This window comes from Pseudochaenichthys georgianus, chromosome 21 (genome assembly GCF_902827115.2).
Source record: "Pseudochaenichthys georgianus chromosome 21, fPseGeo1.2, whole genome shotgun sequence".
Lineage (NCBI taxonomy): Eukaryota > Metazoa > Chordata > Actinopteri > Perciformes > Channichthyidae > Pseudochaenichthys > Pseudochaenichthys georgianus.
In genome coordinates, this window is record NC_047523.1 from 6,579,927 (window position 1) to 6,600,395 (window position 20,469).

At 41.5% G+C, this 20,469-nt stretch overlaps 2 protein-coding genes across 2 annotated transcripts in view; one reads left to right on the forward strand and one right to left on the reverse strand.

Annotated features, from left to right (window-relative positions):
- The window catches only part of hibch (3-hydroxyisobutyryl-CoA hydrolase), a 46,331-nt gene that overhangs the window by 21,436 nt on the left and 4,426 nt on the right, over positions 1–20,469 (reverse strand). Inside the window, exons 6-7 of the mRNA XM_034109912.2 lie at positions 19,659–19,711; positions 149–227 (exon numbers count right to left, since the gene is read on the reverse strand). Coding sequence (XP_033965803.1) covers positions 149–227; positions 19,659–19,711 — 132 coding nt within the window. The remainder of the gene's footprint in view (positions 1–148; positions 228–19,658; positions 19,712–20,469) is intronic.
- Positions 3,932–6,767, forward strand: LOC117466576 (general transcription factor II-I repeat domain-containing protein 2B-like). The gene is made up of 2 exons (XM_034109906.2): positions 3,932–5,963; positions 6,087–6,767. Coding segments are annotated over exons 1-2 (1,869 nt in total). The 5' UTR covers positions 3,932–4,095; the 3' UTR covers positions 6,088–6,767.

Sequence of the window (20,469 nt, forward strand, 5' to 3'; positions counted from 1 at the left end):
TATTTTGCACACTTATTCCACTTATTCCTAGTGTGCCACTGGTTACGGTGCCAGGGGTTGCCGACCGGTCTAGATACCCGCTCACACTGATGTGGGCCAACCTGTGCCCCCCACCCCCCCAGGAGCTCTAGCAGCTGGTCAGTCTTACCAATGGCAGTCTCTGGCATGGCAAACAGCGTCTTCTCAGTGGCCACTCGAAACCGTCCATGAACAGACAGACCCACGCCCTGCAAGTGGAAGACAACAGGGTTACACAAAGATCAAAAATAGAATTACTGCCATTGGCTGGTATGCTCCGTGAACTAGTCGGAGTTTATATCCATGTCTGTCAAAAATTGTACCACTGTATCTGACCCTATTCGACAATATGAAATGAGCATCATTTACACATTCACTCTTTAGATATGGCCAATTATGTGTTTTGGGAGGTCACAGTGACCTTCAGCCTTAGACCAACAAATTCTAATCAACACATCCTTAATTACAAGTGGACCTTTTTGCCAAAAGTAGAGTAAATTCCCTCAAGTTGTTCTTGACATATAGCGTCAATGAAAATCTGTAGACTGGCCGGCCAAGACTGCCACCGCAGAGTTATAAAAAAAATCAATTATATAACAAAAAGAGTAGGAACAGAGTTTGGGGAATATACCGAGGAGGGAACAGTTATGGGTAAAACATCTCTAACTGACAGGCCCCACATTAAAGTTTGAAACGGACGCTAAAAGTGGAAAATAAAGAATGAAACCAGGCCGAACCTGCGTTACTACACTGAACAAAAATATGAATGCAACACTTTTGTTTTTGCTCCCATTTTTCATGAGATGAACTCAAAGATCTAAAACATTTTCTATATACACAAAATAACCATTTCTCTCAAATATTGTTCACAAATCTGAAAAAATCTGTGATAGTGAGCACTTCTCCTTTGCCGAGATAATCCATCCCACCTCACAGGTGTGGCATATCAAGATGCTGATTAGACAGCATGATTATTGCACAGGTGTGCCTTAGGCTGGCCACAATAAAAGGCCACTCTGAAACGTTCAGTTTTATCACACAGCACAATGCCACAGATGTCGCAAGTTTTGATGGAGCGTGCAATTGGCATGCTGACAGCAGGAATGTCCACCAGAGCTGTTGCCCGTGAATTGAATGTTCATTTCTCTACCATAAGCCGTCTCCAAAGGCGTTTCAGAGAATTTGGCAGCACATCCAACCGGCCTCACAACCGCAGACCACGTGTAACCACACCAGCCCAGGACCTCCACATCCAGCATGTTCACCTCCAAGATTGTCTGAGACCAGCCACTCGGACAGCTGCTGCAACAATCGGTTTGCATAACCAAAGAATTTCTGCACAAACTGTCAGAAACCGTCTCAGGGAAGCTCATCTGCATGCTCGTCGTCCTCATCGGGGTCTCGACCTGAATCCGGTTCGTCGTCGTAACCGACTTGAGTGGGCAAATGCTCACATTCGATGGCGTCTGGCACGTTGGAGAGGTGTTCTCTTCACGGATGAATCCCGGTTTTCACTGTTCAGGGCAGATGGCAGACAGTGTGTGTGGCGTCTTGTGGGTGAGCGGTTTTCTGATATCAATGTTGTGAATCGAGTGGCCCATGGTGGTGGTGGGGTTATGGTATGGGCAGGCGTATGTTATGGACGACGAACACAGGTGCATTTTATTGATGGCATTGTGAATGCACAGAGATACCGTGACGAGATCCTGAGGCCCATTGTTGTGCCATTCATCCACGACCATCACCTCATGTTGCAGCATGATAATGCACGGCCCCATGTTGCAAGGATCTGTACACAATTCCTGGAGGCTGAAAACATCCCAGTTCTTGCATGGCCAGCATAGTCACCGGACATGTCACCCATTGAGCATGTTTGGGATGCTCTGGATCGGCGTATACGACAGCGTGTTCCAGTTCCTGCCAATATCCAGCAACTTGGCACAGCCATTGAAGAGGAGTGGACCAACATTCCACAGGCCACAATCAACAACCTGATCAACTATATGCGAAGGAGATGTGTTGCACTGCGTGAGGCAAATGGTGGTCACACCAGATACTGACTGGTTTTCGGACCCCCCCAGACCCCCCCAATAAATCAAAACTGCACGTTTCAGAGTGGCCTTTTATTGTGGCCAGCCTAAGGCACACCTGTGCAATAATCACGCCGTCTAATCAGCATCTTGATATGCCACACCTGTGAGGTGGGATGGATTATCTCGGCAAAGGAGAAGTGCTCACTATCTCAGATTTGTGAACAATATTTGAGAGAAATGGTTATTTTGTGTATATAGAATTTTTTTTAGATCTTTGAGTTCATCTCATGAAAAATGGGAGCAAAAACAAAAGTGTTGCATTCATATTTTTGTTCTGTGTGTGTGTGTGTGTGTGTGTGTGTGTGTGTGTGTGTGTGTGTGTGTGTGTGTGTGTGTGTGTGTGTGTGTGTGTGTGTGTGTGTGTGTGTGTGTGTGTTATGGCTCCCAGCAGAGAGAGGTGGAGGCTAATGAGCAGTGTTGGCCAGAGGACACTTCCAGTACAATCAGGACAGTGTGTGTGTGTGTTAAATTATAAGGTAACCATGGAAACATCGTTCCCTTGCATTCATCCTCCACCTCTACGCATAGAACATGTAGTGCACAGACAGGTCAATTACCGTGTAGGTTGTAATGAAATTAGTGATTTGGACTTTAGACGAACTACACAAAATAGATCAGCCTGACTTCAACTCACGGTGTTTTTACTTGAAAGAAAAACAGCCACAAAGCATGATGGGACGATATGAAATGTCATGCGACTCACAATAAGATATGCGTTTAAAACTCTTATAGTGGAAGTTAAACATACTGCAGTCACTTTAGCTTCGTTTTGTTGAGGATCAAAGAGACAGACATTTTTTAAGTTGCTCTGAAATAAAACAAATCATTAAATAAGGCTTTCTTTTAACTACCCTGATAGCGAGCTTGACGGCCTTTTCACTGCTAAGGATATGTATTAAGAACCGAAATATACCACAATCATATTATTGTGTGTTGTTTTTTATCCTGTCCCGCACCAAATTCCTATATATCGTGCCATCCGAAAAATTCTAGACAACATTTTCCAATGACAATAACACAACCAGCTGTCTTTTATCAAAACAGCAGGAGAACAGTCCTGAGTCATTCTAATGTTGTAATAGCCTGCTGATGAGACAATGTCAATGATTATGGATACAAGTAATTCATTGATTTAAAAAGAGGGTGTCATCATAAAATAATTACAATGAAACCACACCCAGCAAGAGACACACAAGATGGATACTGTGCTCAGCTCAAGATATAAAAAGAAGATGATATATTCTGTGGATCCAACCGCTGAAGGTAATCACATTACTTCACTGACCTTCAGCATTCTGGAAGGATTTCTCATGAATCAAGTCATCATTCACAGACAGAGGAATATGTTATTACTGAGGAGCAGGTTTTTACTGGTCATGTGAGAGAGAAATCCAATACCTCGGTAAGGGACTTGATTCATGTCTTGGAGGGTCTGAAGGTCGGGCTGGAATGATGCTGCTGCTTCATTCCATCACATGTTTGTGTATTTTATCCTCGTGTAAGACTGAATATCACATATGCCAAGAAATATGTCTCTGTCTTAACTTTGGAAAACCAAATACTAACATTTTATCTTCATGTTTTTTTCCTGGGTCAACTATTTCTTACTTTCCCTTTTTAAATAGTAGTGTCTGTAAGGAGGACAAGGCCGGTCTTTGGCATAGACGCTGGTAGTTCTGGGACTGTTTGGCTCATCCTAATTTTCAGCGGATTGTTGTTGGATTGAGGCTGATAACTACAGCTCAGTGAGGTAAAGGACTCTTGAGTGTTTAGATCAGACGTGTCAAACTCAAGGCCCGCGGGCCAAATGTGGCCCGCCACGTCATTTCATGTGGCCCGCGAGAGCTTAAAAGGTTTGATTGTATACAAATAAACAAGTCAAATGCGTGCAGTGACCAAAAACTACATTTCCCACAATACATGCTGATTATGTTACCCGCGAAGTGACGGCATCCCGCCACTAGACTGCAGTGTTTCCACATCGATGCGATTTAACCAACAAGTGGAATTGAGAAATACAAATAATGATCCCAAAATGTCAAGGAAGAGAAAAATTGATGCAGATGGAAGGCTGTTTCAAGAAAGATGGGAAGGTGAATACATGTTTGTGCTTCAAGGAGAAAAACCGGTATGTCTTTTGTGTTATGAGGCGGTGGCGGTTGTCAAAGAGTACAATCTACGTCGGCATTTTGAGACCAAACACGGAGCTAAGTATGCCAAAATCAGCCATCAAGAAAAACAACAAATTGCCCAAGAATTAAAAGGCAAACTGCGATCGCAGCAGAATGTGTTCGCGAAAGCCAGAACCAAAAACAATGCGGCAGTGAAAGCTAGCTTTGTTGTGGCTGAAGAAATCGCACGCGCTTCAAAGTCTTTTTCAGAGGGAACGTTTTTGAAGCAGTGCATGCTGAAGGTCTGTGAGCAGGTGTGTCCCGACCAGATACAGACTTTTAAAAATGTCAGTTTATCAAGAAACACTATCGCGGACCGAGTTAAGGAACTAGCAGGAAACCTGGCAACACAGCTGGCCGAAGAGACACGCAGCTACATAGCTTTTTCATTAGCTGTTGATGAAAGCACAGACAACACGGATACAGCGCAGCTATCTATTTTTATTAGAGGCGTGAAGTCGGACCTCTCTGTCACTGAGGAGCTGTTGGATGTGGCTGCCATGCATGGGACCACAACGGGACGGGACATTTTTGATGCGGTGGAGAAGTCAGTCATTAAAAACGCATTGCCCTGGGAAAACTTGGTGGGATTAACTACAGACGGTGCACCTGCAATGTGTGGAAGAAAAGTGGGCTTGGTTGGACTAATGAAGGAGAAAATGCAAGAATGTAACTGTCACACGCCTCTGATAACGTATCATTGTATTATCCATCAAGAAGCTTTGTGCGGGAAGGTGCTGGGGATGGATAATATAGTGACCACGGTCATGAAGACAGTGAACTTCATTCGGGCGCGTGGCCTGAATTATCGTCAGTTCCAGCTGTTCTTGCAGGAGATGGGCTCGGAGCACGGAGACGTGCCGTACCATACAGAAGTAAGGTGGCTGAGTAGGAGCAAAGTCCTCAAACGATTTTTTGAGCTTATGGAAGACATTGCTCTTTTCATGCAGAGTAAGGGAAAACCCTTGTCTGAACTGTCAGATCCAAACTGGCTGTGTGACTTTGCTATGTTGTGTGACATAACCGAGCATCTCGCCCAACTGAATCAGAAGCTGCAGGGACGCAAACAAGTCATCACGCAGATGTCCGACACGATCACGGCTTTCCAGCGTAAACTTGACCTATGGATGTGCCAAGTGAAACAGGACAATCTTGCCCACTTTCCTGTTTGTCAGAGCATCTCAGCCTCATGTCCCGGTACTTTCTCATGTGCTCAGTTAGCTACCAAACTGAGCCTGTTGATGAATGAGTTTGATCGGCGCTTCTCTGACTTCAGAGCACAGCACTCTGGATTTGCCATCTTTGCTAGTCCTTTCACCACCGACATGTGCACTGCACCCCAACACCTTCAGATGGAGTTAATAGAGCTTCAAAGCGATAGTGGCCTGAGAGCAAAGTTCCAGGATGCTACAATCCAGGACTTTTACCGTCTACTGCCCCCTGCTTCCATGCCACAGCTTCGACTTCATGCTGCCCGTGTTCTGTCTATGTTTGGGAGCACCTATCTGTGCGAACAGATGTTTTCAATAATGAATCTAAACAAAAACAAGCACAGATCACGCATCACTGACGGCAACCTCCACGCTGTTCTACGGATTGCTACAGCACAGGACCTAAAACCAGACATTGACACACTGGCCATGGAGAAACGGTGTCAGACATCTGGTCAGAAAACACATTGGTAAGCATTTTTAAAAACCTAATAAAATATAATAAAATGCAATTCAACCAAGAAGAAGAATAGTTAAACTATGTGCAATGTAATGATTGTGCTTGCATTTTGTTTTGTGTTTGTTATTTTCAGAACATGATCGTTGGATGAGGATGGTGGAGAGGGGATCCACATGGTGTGTTCAAGGACAGGCAGCATCTCCTCATCAAAAACTAACCTAAAAACTTGACCAATATAGTTGTGGACTGAGACAACCCTTATTGTGAGTTTATTACATATACTACTTTATATGTGTAGAAATGTATTTAGTGTTTGCAGGTTTTATGTGTTTATGCAGACAAATGTTTACTGTAATCAAACCATCTCTCATTAGTTGGATGTATGCCCCCTGCAAGGCTGTGTGCAGCCATTTGTTTTTGTAAAATGCTACATCTGTCACACATGTTCTTAGCAGCTCACAATTGTTGGTTTTACAGTTATTTGTTATTTCAAGTTTTGAACAAAGTTAATGTCATAACTTCTGTTTGATGTTATTTTTCTTTATTAACTTGGATAGTTTGATCGTTGATTGATGGAGTAATGTGGGTTTCATAACCTGACAAATTAAAAGGATTTGTTATAATAACAAAGCAACAAGCAAAGATATTTTTTACATCTATGCAAATATATATATGTAATATTTGTAACTTGAATAAGTAATACATTCAGAGTTATTTAACATTAAGGAGTAGTTACATTTATTTTACATTGCATTTAGTTACATTGCATTTAGTTACATTTATAAGTTACATCTGGCCCTTTGAGGACAACGATTATGCTGATGTGGCCCTCGGTGAAAATGAGTTTGACACCCCTGGTTTAGATAGTTCACTTTACGGTTTGGTCACAATTTATGTAAACAAATATTTCCAAGGCACTCCTTTATAATTATTAGGATAAATATAAACAGGTTTAAAATCATTCCAATGCATACTACAGGACAGTAAACCAAAAATATCGTTTAAAACTGGAGATATTAAAAAAATGCATGAATAAATAAATGTTAACTAGATAAAATAAGATATAAATGAACAACAAAAATAAAATAAGTTACATTTATTTGTTATTGGCTATGGTAGGTGATTGGTTATGTTCACATACTTATTTGGTTATTAAAATGTAAACCTATCTTTTTCATATGGGTGTTTAAAGTTGTACCCCCTAGATCTAGTCTCTAGTAATTCTGCTCAAAGTGCATCAGATTGAAGAATGTTACTTTAAAATGTTAAAACACATCTTTACAGGGGGTCATACCCCCGGACCCCCCTAGAGGATTTGACGTCCACCCCCCAATTACAACATGGTCATACAATAATGAATACATTTGAAACCTTCTTTATGTATATAACCAACATGTCGATACATTTCAGTTTTTGTAGTGTATTGGTCTTTTGTAGAGATTTTTCATTTATTCTTGATATATTCTATTGTGTATTGCTTGGAGGGGGGGGCACCAAATCATAATCTCGCCTAGGGCACCAAAATGTAGGACCGGCCCTGAAGGAGGATACAAGTGAATTTCAGTTATTGGGATTATCATAAAGTAGATGACAATGAATGCGTGTCGTTTAAGAGGAAAAGATGCCTGTTTTTTTTGTTGCTATTACTGTCAGGAAATGTACAACCTAACCCTGGTCCGCCCAGTAGTAGTAGTCAGATCGCTACTCCTGCTGATTTTAAAGCTAGGTCTGCGTTGGGTTTCATCCACTTGAATGTGTGCAGTCTGTTAGGTAAACTAGATTTTGTCCGCATTTGGGCAACCTCGACTGACGCTGACGTCATTGTTTTATCAGAAACATGGCTAAATAAATCTATTTTGGCCTCTGACATAGCCTTAAATGGTGTAAATGTGTATCGTTCCGACCGGCCTAATAAAGGTGGTGGCGTTGCCATTTATGTTAAGAATAAGTTCAGTGTATCCACATTAGTTTCCAAATCTATCAGTAAACAATTCGAATTTTGGCAAAGGGGCAACAGGTCATGGTGGTGGGCTGTTACAGACCCCCCTCAGCTGTCAAGGACTCCTTGTCTTCGCTAGCAAATCTTATATTGCAGCTAGACTACAAGGAAATAGTGCTACTTGGAGATTTTAACTGGGACTGGTTAACTGAAGTATCAGAGGATTTTAAAAACCTTTGTATCTCTTTAAATGTTACTCAGATTGTTGACAGTCCTACTCGCCCTAACATTAAGTCCCCTAATAAATCCTCCCTAATTGATCTCATCTTAACTAATGTTCCCTATAAATACTCATCTGTGGGAGTATTTGCGAATGATGTGAGTGACCACTGTGCTGTAGCCACAATTAGGGACACTAAGGTCCAGAAGGTTAAACCTTGTATTATTATTAAGAGAGACATAAAACATTTTGTGGAGCAGGATTTTGTTCATGATCTGTTTGGGTTTGATTGGGGTCAAATCGATCTGTGTGCTGATGTGGAAACCGCATGGTCTTATTTTTATCTTGGTTTTATGGAGATCATTGATAGACATGCACCCCTGTGTAAATTTAGAGTAAAGGGACGAGACAATCCTTGGTTTTCTGCTAATCTGTCCAGTCTCCTACATGAGAGAAACAAGGCCTGGGCGAAGGCTAGGATATCAGGCTCAGAGGTAGAATGGCTATGCTTTAGGCAGCTAAGAAATAGCTTCACATCGCAAATCAAAAGTGCTAAATCTAAGTATTATCTGTCAGTAACCACAAAGAACCTGAATAATCCTGGAAAATGTTGGAAAGCCATAAAATCGATATCCACCGGTGATATCCGTAATGAGCTACCTCCGTGCATTACCACAGCATCTGGCCCTATATCGGACAAGACCACTATGCTCAATTGTTTTAATGAGCATTTTGTGTCCTGTGGTTCTCTATTTGATTATGTCACTAACTCTGCTTCTGTGAACACCACAGTCTGTGATTCTGAAAAACGTGTTTTGGAAAACCCTTTTAGTTTTACTCCTTTTACTGTTGATGTTGTTCGTGAAGCTTTAACCAAGTTAGATCATAAGAAACCGGCTGGCCCGGACAACGTAGAACCTTTCTTTTTAAAGATAGCTGCAGATTTTATTGCTCTTCCTCTTACTACTCTTTTTAACCTCTCCCTCAGCACAAATGCAATTCCAAAATTGTGGAAGTCAGCGTATGTCCTGCCTCTACTAAAAGGAGGGGAGGCCACTTTAATAAATAATTATAGGCCCATCTCTAAATTATCAGTTCTGGCTAAGGTTCTTGAACGCCTAGTGAGTGAACAGGTAAAGGTGTTTTTATGTACAAATGACATCCTGTCTAAACATCAGTCAGGCTTCAGAAAGCAACACAGCACCATCACTGCCACAATGAAAGTGGTGAATGATGTTGTGAGTTTTTTAGACAATAAGCAGAGTTGTGCAGCTCTGTTTATACAGCTCTGTTTATTGACCTTTCCAAAGCGTTTGATACCGTCGATCATCGCATCTTAAAGCAGAGGCTACTCAGTATAGGCATGTCCAGCCATGCAGTGGGGTGGTGTGTGAAGTAAACTACCTCTCTGAAAGGTCCCAATGTGTTCACTTTGATGGGCTGTCTTCTGAGTGGTTAAACATTACTAATGGTGTGCCTCAAGGTTATGTTTTAGGACCATTTTTATTCTCCATCTGCATCAACAGTTTAGGTGAAAATGTCGATGGAGCAACCTTACATTTTTATGCGGACAATACCGTGATGTACTGTGCAGGTCCCTCCATTAAGGAGGCTGGTGTTAAATTACAGGCTGTTTTTAACATTATTCAGACTCAGCTCTCTGAACTAAAGCTTCTTTTAAATGTTGAGAAAACCAAGGTAATGCTCTTTTCAAAATCTAAAAAGACACCAGAGCCTGTTTTAGATATTGTAACTACGCAAGGAATAAAAATTGAAGTGGTTACCTGTTACAAATACCTTGGTATCTGGCTTGATGATTGTCTCACTTTTAAACTTCATGTCAATAACCTGCTTAAAAAACTGAGGGTTAGGCTAAGTTTCTTCTACAGGAACAAGTCCTGTTTCTCGCTTGAGGCCAGGAAAAGGCTAGTCACTGTGACCTGTGTACCTGTGCTGGACTATGGTGATTTAATGTATATGAATGCACCTGCCAATTGCCTGGTCAAGTTAGATGCTGCGTATCACAGTGCACTGAGATTTGTGACAAACTGTAAAGCATTAACCCATCACTGTACCCTGTATGCAAGGGCTGGTTTGCTTTCACTAACTGTACGGAGGCTCAGTCACTGGTACATTTGTATATATAAAGCCATGTTAGGGAAACTTCCATCCGACATCTGCTCCCTGATCTATTAACGGTGTGTGTGTCTGCCCAAGTACAATTTAAGGTAAAACCTAATAGAGGTGTCATACATAATAACCTAATAAAAGTAAATGTAACAACTACTACAGTGCAACAAAACAGGAAGATTAAATGTGGTCTCTTAAATATAAGATCTCTAGCATCTAAAGCAATATTGGTAAATGATTTAATATCAGATTATAATATTGATATATGCCGTCTCACTGAAACTTGGTTGAGACATGAAGAATATGTCAGCATAAATGAGGCCACTCCACCCAGCCATGTCAACACTCATATTGCTCGAGGCACGGGCCGAGGAGTTGCAGCAATCTTTGACTCAAGTTTACTTATCAATACTAAACCAAAATTAAATTATACCTCTTTTGAAAGCCTCGTTTTTAGTCTTACGCATCCGACTTGGAAAACTTTGCAGCCAATCTTATTTGTTACAGTGTATCGTGCACCAGGTCCTTATTCAGAATTCTCTGAGTTTTTATCAACTTTGGTTCTTAAAACAGACAAAGTAATTATCGTAGGTGACTTTAATATTCATGTTGACGATGATAAAAACAGCCTTACTGTTGCATTTAACTCTATATTAGATTATGTTGGTTTCTGTCAGAGTGTAAATAAACCAACCCACTGCTATAATCACACTCTCGACCTTGTTCTGACTTATGGTATTGAAATTGAGCAACTATTAGTCGTGTACTAACCAGAGTTAGGAAAAGGGACCACATTACTCCTGTTCTGGCTGCCTTACACTGGCTCCCTATAGAACACAGGATAGAATTTAAAATTCTTCTTCTCGCCTACAAAGCCCTTAATGGGCAGGCGCCATCTTACCTTAAAGAACTCATTATACCCTACTGTCCTATTAGGGCATTGCGTTCCAATAATGCAGGGTTGTTGGTTGTTCCTAGAATCTCTAAAAGTACAATGGGAGCCAGAGCCTTTTCTTATCAAGCTCCACATTTGTGGAATCAGCTTCCAGTTTGTGTTCGGGCGGCAGACACCCTATCCTTAAGACCTTCCTTTTTGATAAAGCTTATAGTTAGGGCTGATTAGATTCAGCCCCTAGTTTTGCTGATATAGGCTTAGTTTGTCGGGGGACATCTTACTTCTTCCTTCTCTCTGTCTATACCTGTGTACTCTCATGTTCCGATTAACCCAGCTTCCCCACATGTCTTTCTTTTTGGTGTCTATATACGCCGGGATCCGGAGTCATGGATGATCCTGCGGTCCTGTGTCCTGGATCGCGAGCGCTGGATCTTGAGTCGTGGCTGTGGTCCTGGATCATAAGTCCTGGATGGATATCCTCGTGGATTCATCTTCCTATTATACACACATGCATTTCCAAACATTTGGACTACCTATGTTGCAAATGTATTATCTTTTCAATTTACACACGGCATCTATTGCACGTCTGTCCGTCCTGGGAGAGGGATCCCTCCTCTGTTGCTCTCCCTGAGGTTTCTCCCATTTTTCCCTTTAAACTGTGCGTTTTCTCCGGAAGTTTTTCCTTGTACGATGTGAGGGTCTAAGGACAGAGGGTGTCGTATTGTCATACTGATGTTCTGTACACACTGTGAAGACCACTGAGACAAACGTAACATTTGTGATATTAGGCTATATAAATAAACATTGATTGATTGATCTCACGGCGAATTGTAAGTGGCTACTGCCTGAGATCGTATGCTGTAGTTTTATTAAATGTGCCAACTGCTAGGACTGTCTAAGGGAAGATAGCTTTTAGATGCGCAGCTCCTCTGTCTTGGAATAGTCTGCAAATTAAATGGAACCTGAGCAATCTGGTGCCACTAAATGTTTTTAAAGCTCGGTTGGATGCTACTCAATCGGAAGCTGTTGGCACCTGCTCATGTGGATAATTATTGTAAATTGTAATCCCTGTAATGATGCTGTAAGATGTCCTTTTTGTTGTTCTGTTTATGTTTTTTGTGGAACCTACTTGAGCAGGTCTCCCTTGTAAAAGAGATCACCGATCTCAAGGGGATACACCTGGATAAATAAAGGTTTGAAATCATCATTATCCTTACATGAGTAAATTAAAGGGGCCCTATTACGCGTTTGGGGTTTTCTCTTTCCAGTAGTGTGTAATATAGGTTTTTGCGCATGTAAACGGTCTGCAAAGACTAAAATGCCTGTCTTCCCTCCAGAGGGAGTTTCTCTCCCTTTTTCTGTCAATAAAAAACAGCAGATTATTAGTTGAGCAAAAAAAAGATTGGAAACAGGGTAAACTGATTCCCGTGGCTCTGCCTGAAGTTTGAAAAATACCAACAAGCACACTAATTAAATCTTTATATTATTCTGCATTTATCTGGACTAATTCTGTACATAGTTCCCAAAATGTTGAACCATTGTTACCTGATCGAGAAATATTACAATATAGTGCCTATTACTTGCTTCTCCTGTTCCCCTCTTCCAATGCTACATAGCTGAAGGATGTCCTATTACATCTAGACAATGATAACAGTTATCCCTAGTGTGCGTGTGTGCGTGCGTGCGTGTGTGTTATTTCAATGTAATCGTATAGAAAATGTCTGTCCAAAGACAAATTCCCCCTGATATTCACTACATGACAAGGGGCCATGTCAGACCAAACGCAATTAAAGGAATGGTATGCTCATGACACTCATTTAAAAAATTATCATCCGATAAAACAGACCAGTCTCTGCCAGTCTCTCTTTTTTTTTTTTTAATCCGATGACATTATCAGTGATTTTAAACTGATTATATACCGAAATAACATCAACACTGTGGGCGCCGCCATTTCCCGGACGTGACGTAATCCATGCGTTTGGTTTTCGAAGACACGTTGATCTCCATGTTATTTACTGTAGTTTCTCTCTTCAAATATGCCTCACTGAATCGCGAAATATTGCCATAATTCTGATAGGAACAATCCACGGAATGCTCGGTTCCATCTGTTGCCAAAAGGTAAGCATAAGAAGTACATTCGGAGGCAGTGGCTAGCGAAATGTGGCCGGCCCGAACCGAGAGATTTACAGGCTCATGTATGCAGCGAACATTTCAAATTTCCGGACGACTACTCTGAGAGTATGATCAAACATAACATGGGATTTAAAGAACAACCATTACTTAATGGAGATGCAGTACCATCGGTCTTTCTGGTGTCATCACCGACCAGGACACCAGTTCGGCCAGTTGAGAAATCGCCCTCTGCAAGTGTGAAGCGACGGAGGAGCAGAAGTAGTGCTCGGAGTAAGAATAAGGTATGTTATAGCGCATTTCCATTGCAGCAGCTAGCCCCGTTTTAACGTCCAGGCCAGGACAGTTTTTGGTGGCCTTTCCATATAGCGTAGTACCGACTAGTGTGTATTTCCCCCCAGTTTTTCCGGCCCCATAAAATCGTGATTCTATGGCCAGGGACAACGAAGCTGAGTATGCTAAACTAGAGAGGGAATCGCTAGCAAGGGTGGTACTACATGCATACATATAGTATCTTATATCATCTTCCCATTATACACACATGCATTTCCAAACATTTGGACTACCTATGTTGCAAATGTATTATCTTTTCAATTTACACACGGCATCTATTGCACGTCTGTCCGTCCTGGGAGAGGGATCCCACCTCTGCTGCTCTCCCTGAGGTTTCTCCCATGTTCCCTTTAAACTGTGGGTTTTCTTCGGAAGTTTTTCCTTGTACGATGTGAGGGTCTAAGGACAGAGGGTGTCGTATTGTCATACTGATATGTATGGCTGAATTCCCCCATCCAATCTCTTCACATTGGTCAAAACTTGTTCCTCTGCTGACGAGTCCGAACTGACAAAGTGTTGACAAAGTGAACGCATGGATGACGTCACGACCATCACGTGACTACTGAAAATGGCAAACATGGCGGCGGCCAGACGGAATATACAGGTCTTGATAAAAAAGAGCTATAAAATCATTATTTACCGGGGAATATCGCTGATTTCTTCAGGGTATGGTTTAAACATAACGTTTCACTAAATACTGAAGTTTTGATTAATTATCTAATGAGTGGACCATTCCTTTAAAAGGCAACCCAAAAACAAAAACATAGCAGTTGTGACCTTTGGTCCACTAATGGATAGATGGATATGAGCTGAGCTATAATCATATTAATTTCACAACTTTTTGATCCTGATTTGTTGGTAACTCGGCACTCGTGTAATAATAAGTTTGGGTTTTAAGGAATTCCATTCAAGCAGCCAAACAATAGAAGCTTGACACAGAACAGAAAAAGTACCGTGGATGAAAAAAAGGCAACAACAAAGAAGAAACTGCTACCAGTTTGGCCAGCTAGCTAATAATAATAATAATTCCTTACATTTATTATAGCGCATTATCAATGACTCAAAGCGCTTTACATATACACACATTGCACATCATACATGCAATGGTCAGATACTGTGGACAATACCCACAGGAGCAAGTTCAGGTGAAGAGTCTTGCACAAGGACCCACCGGCTTTACAGACGCAGCAGCGGCGGGTTTCACCCCTTGATCTGATGATCATGGCACAGCACACTGCGCCACACCGTCCATCTTCACGCCTCGAGGTCATCGAGGCGCTTTTACAAGTATACATTGGTATTATACATGTACTGTGGACAATACCCACAGGAGCAACTCCGCTCCCATTAGATAGAGGAAAAGAGAAAAACACACCGCAAATATAAAGCAAAACTTGGCACATAAATAAAACAAAACTATCGGAACAAATGGAACTAATGAAAGTAAACAAATGAAGCTCCTTGTTGGCTCATAAATAAAACTGTGTTTGGACGCCACATGCTGAAGGCAGAATCCCTGCCAACAATACTGTAAGTGTGATTTCATTCCTCGACCTGTCCTCACCCTGCTCTCAGTGAGCAGAGTGTAGAGGAGGGCAGAGCTGCGGGGGGGGGGGTCTGTGTTACAAATGACCGCAGAGGATTAAGAACATCGGATGGCTGGAGACCAAACAGTCTGCCTGGAGTCATTTGTCTCCTGAAAGAACCAGATCCCAAACAGAAGAGACAGACTGAGACTTCTGTCAGCTCAGGTCATGAATTACATGACGACTGTGCTTTGGCAACACGCCTGGGTTCATTTCTCACAAATCCAGTGAGCTTTGTAAGGTTGAACCAGGAATTCAAAAGATTTTCCAAAAACCACATATGACGAAATGTTGCATTTGTGATGATTTGTATTTGCACAGGAATTAAGTAGGAAACAATCAAGCCTTTGTGAGCTTTGAGTGAGAGGTGGGTGTCGCCACAGGTCACTAGCCGACAAAAACACTCCTGTATCTGTGGCTGTTGAAATGAGACTCTCATTAGCACCTAGCTTGACAGCTGTGAGTACTAACAGGAGCCATGCTCACTGTTTATGTCCATTATGATATGTTTAACAATAATCCTTTTGGGGGAGTGGCTTTCTAGATTTCTCTTAAAAAAGATACTTTGAAAAATATGGCTTACTTTTTCCTGCTTCTCCAACGTTACCTTCCAAATATTTAGGCACTTCACCTTGGTTTTAGATTGCTAATAATAACTGTAAGGAGGTGTCCCACACTTCATGCTGCAGGGAGAACGCTTATACCTGCTCTCTGTATATTCTTTTTTGCAAGGTTTCTTGATATATGGGAACGACTTTGGCCATACATTCCATATTGTGCAGACAAATTCAAATCATGGCCCTGATTAATATGTTTATTTCTCTCTATGGTCAATCCTGGGCTCCCTAAAAATCACAAAGATTTCAAAATCAGAAATCTTAAGACGTGACTGCATCGAGTTACAGTATATAATGGTACAAATAATATTGGCTGAAACCATCATCTGCTTCAGTCTCCAGGGTCTTGTTTTGTGCATTTTGGGACACTGTCACAGTAATGACTTCCTGGAACACTTAGTAGAACAGAGCCACGGTTAATGTTACAAGTGACACTGGAGCTTTTCCAGTCCGCTCATTTAGATATTTTACTGCCTTTTTCTGCGAGTATTTGTTTGATAATGTAGTTAATGATACTGGTCAAAGTTCTATTTGGTAAGGTTTTAGCAAAACAATCCCTTTTATTTGTCATTGGATACAGAATGAGTCATGTAATATGAAGTGCACTTAAAATAACAGAGGATCAACCGCATAGTCATTTTTCCAAAGTATACAAATAACAACCTGAAAAAAATATTTTTGAGAGAAATAAACAAAATATTTAAATAGTCTTCTTGCAATGCTGACTTGATGATACCAGAGGAATGAGGGGTTTGTTTAATGTCACATTACCCATACAAAGTATTTACCATAAAAGTAGTGGAACATTGCTCTGTGCTGGTGCGGTGCCACCAAGCACCATATAAGAACATGTCTCCACTTCCTGCTGTAAGCAATGGGAATGTGCAAAAGAGAGCGGACCAGCATGTTCATAGCTAATGCTTACAAACAGAACAGGCTGCCACACGTACAACCTGGCAGGGAAGACTTTCCACTGGGTCAGAATCTGGGAGGCTTTGTCAAGTCTTCATCATATTCGGCTTACTGGATACAAACCAAATATTGATATAACAGTTTTGATGTTTTAAATTAAATATATTGCAGAGTAGTTACTTTCCACACCTTTCCAAGTGGAATCTTAGCACCTATAGTTAATAATATCAATTTGACATGGGAATAAAGTTTTGCTAATCCAAATTAATTAGTGCCACTGTTTAGAAGAGTGTAAAGCATCCTGCAGAAGCCTTCCAGTTGACCGAAGTGACAGATAACAGTAGCAAACACTTAGAGAAAAGGTGGCATCTGTTTGACATCAGTCTGGCACAAAGTATTCACTTTCAAACCAAGCAGTGCAGTGGCTCTGGAAGATGAGAAGCTTTATGCAGGGCTCAGAATCCGCCCTGAGGATGTTGTTTTATGTTGGCTCTCTCTCTTGTCTCCTCATTAGATGATGAGACATTAGCAAACAAGAGCTCTGTTCTCCAGAGGAAAGACATTAGAGTCATGGGACAAACATCCATCAATTGGGTTGCTGCCAATTGACGGAGGTTAGGCAGCAGTGTGTTCTGAATTTGAGGGGCCTAATGTACGACTGAAGGCTCCTATATTCAATCTTAAAGAGCTTACGAAATGAAGGACAATACCGTTCTTATTACGATAATATATATACTATTATTAATGGGAAATCATGTCATTCATGACAATATGCCCGCTGTATTTATAAATCGTGGTTTATTACAACTTTCCATGCTCACTTCCGATGTTACACGACCGCTCCGAACAAAACAGCTTTCGCCGGTTAGTGACGTCACGCATGTCACGGGTAGAACAAGACTCATTTGGCGGAGATCCGATGCGGCAACAGAACACAGACTGGTGTACATTTGACTTTAATTCATAGAGATTCTCAATAAATACTAAATCAATAATAATACATGGTAATGTAGCAGGGAAACTTGGCCCTATTCTGCTTTGTGGGCTTGTCCTTTCCTGTAGTGTGTTATATAGGTTTGTGTCTAGGTAAATGGTCTGCAAAGACTAACATCTCAAAGCTCAAAGTTTCTCTCTCCCCCTGCATGAAACACCTCCATTGGACTCCTTTGTTTACTTCCGTAACATAATGACATCACTATGTAACAATTGCACCTCTATTGGCTAGCGCTCCAACACATTGTACATGACAGGCTAAGGGCGGGACATCTCTAAGCAGTTGATCAATCACAAAAGAGCTGGGAATCCAATCAGAGCAGACAGGGCATTGAAGCATGGAAAGACTCGGTAGAGACAAAGTACTAATATGAACCTGACAGAGAATAGAATATGGCCCCTTTTGATCAAACGTGCTAAAAAAGACCCAACAAGTTTCTGTCTGCTCTGACGCAAAGCACAGCTGGAAGGGATTAATGACATTGCAGGATTCACAGACTTTCATTCTAGGGATTCTAGAGAGGGGCCAACAGATAGACGAAGTGTGTGTGCGTGTGTGTGTGTGCGTGTGCGTGTGCGTGTGTGAGAGAGATATTTGACCTCCTCAGAACATGTCTTTACTCTCTGGCAGTTTGTCATCACTGGCGCCAGAACCGTGTTGCGACATGGGAGTTCTTCCCTGAGCTCAGTGCAGTTCAGGGACTCTTGGTCTTTTCCAAATATAGAACCAGCCTGTTTTAACTACGCATTAAACAGCAATCACCGTGAGAATAGTTTGCATCAACAGTAATGTCTGTATTCTGACATGACAGAGAGGAGAGCTGATCTTCAAGTCACTTTATTCCCAGAGCCATAAACCCATAATAAATATGTGTTATAAGCAGTGGAGGGGGTTAGACGAGCATCGCAGCTCTTAAGGGTTTTCCACTGGGATGGAGAACTGAAGTGTGCCACACCAAGTGGAGCAGCACTCAGCGGCCTCCATCACTGTGCTGCTACCACACACTGTCAGCTTTGTTCTGACACATGAATTACAGCTTCCGTCTATTGGAAAGGAAAATAAGTAAGTGGGGGTGTCAGTGTCATCATGGCTGTCTAAATCTATGAAAACAACAGCCAACGAGATGAGCTTCACAGCCTTTAGGATGTATCCTCCTGTGAATAACTACACATCCATTCCAAATGTAACCCGGGGGAAAAAAGGACACTCCGTATAAATCACCTGGCTAAAACAGACACTATTTTTGCCTGGCTGCTCAAATGTATAATCTTTTAGAGCTACTCCTAATACTGCAGAAGGTTAAACGGATACTTAGGATTATATATAGTATCGATTGCATCGAGAAAAAAAACCTTGTTTGGGACCAAACCATAAAGGTTGGCTAGAGCTTTGGCTAGAGCTAGGGTTGACACTTGGCTCAAACTTGGCTTCATAGTCAGTATGTGCCCCCCCCCATACACACACACACACAAACACACAGTGAGTAATGACCTTGTAGAGGCTGAGCAGCCTCAGGAGTAAACTCACGGTCAAGGTCAGTGTCATGGAATATACTATATTCATATATTACAGTAAATAATTGTATGTGATATCATGCCTAATGTAGGGCAAAGGTACCAATTTAAATTCTGAATGTATCTGACACCTGGAGGGAAATAACAGTGGCAGCAACATTGCTCTGTCACTCCATATTTCCTCCAATCAGAGGCCACCTTGCCGCTGGCAGCAGGCAACAGTGGCAGAAAGATCTCTACTGACACCTACAGGCACATTCCAGTATATCACACAGAAGAATACATGTTAAATTAACAAGGCACCCAGGCTGCAAGAAATGCTGGTATGGTCGCTTTCATGTCTCATCATGACACACACATACACAAAAAGAAACGGTGTAATGGCAACCCAAATGTATAATATAAACTTTACACATTCATATTAAATGTACTCACCCCTCCCATTGTTATTCCTCCAATAAGGGCGATATAGGGTTTCCTGCATGTCCCTATACAACAGAGAATCAAGACATGCAAAGTAGAGGCCTGGGTGTTTACCAGATTCAAATCTCAACCGCTTTATTGTCATATGTCTAAAATATCTACAGCATATTTGTTGACATGTCTTAATTCCCAGGCTCCTCCAGGGATAATATACTTAAGACATAAAAGAAAAATCACAAGAAAAGAGTGCACACCTTTTTCAAGTAAATATGTAAGATTAAGTAAACTATGTTCATTTTAAATGGAATAGGATAAAGTAGAATGTACAATTCAACACTTAAAAGTGAAAGAAAATACAGCTTTTTGTAATCATATAAAAAAAATGTGTTGATTGTAAACATATATACAATGAGAAATGAGATGAGATGAAATGAACAACGATATATAAATGTATCAAGTGAGACTATCAGTAATTAAGCACCCACAAGTAGTAGTTGTGATTAGGGGTGCACGCTTGTTTTTCACTCGGCTCCTCCCGTTTTGCCAGTACTGTGGTATAGTGGTTTAGGAAGAGGGGAGTTTTTCACAAATCCAGCGCTCCCTTCTCACGCCTGGCTGTGACGTAAATGGCGTGCGGCCGTGAAGCCATGAAGCCAGGACAGTAAACAAACATGTCGTCGGTAGTATGGGACTATTTCAAAGTTTCAGAGTTAGAAAGTTCGCTTGCTATTTGTATTAACAAATGCAATACAGAAGTTCCACGAGGAGGGAAAAAGGCAACGAGCTATAATACTTCCAACCTGATCAGTCACCTGAAACATCG

Bases quoted from the DNA above. Each gene is read 5' to 3' on its own strand.
- LOC117466576 (XM_034109906.2), top strand. From the start codon at position 4,096: ATGCGATTTAACCAACAAGTGGAATTGAGAAATACAAATAATGATCCC.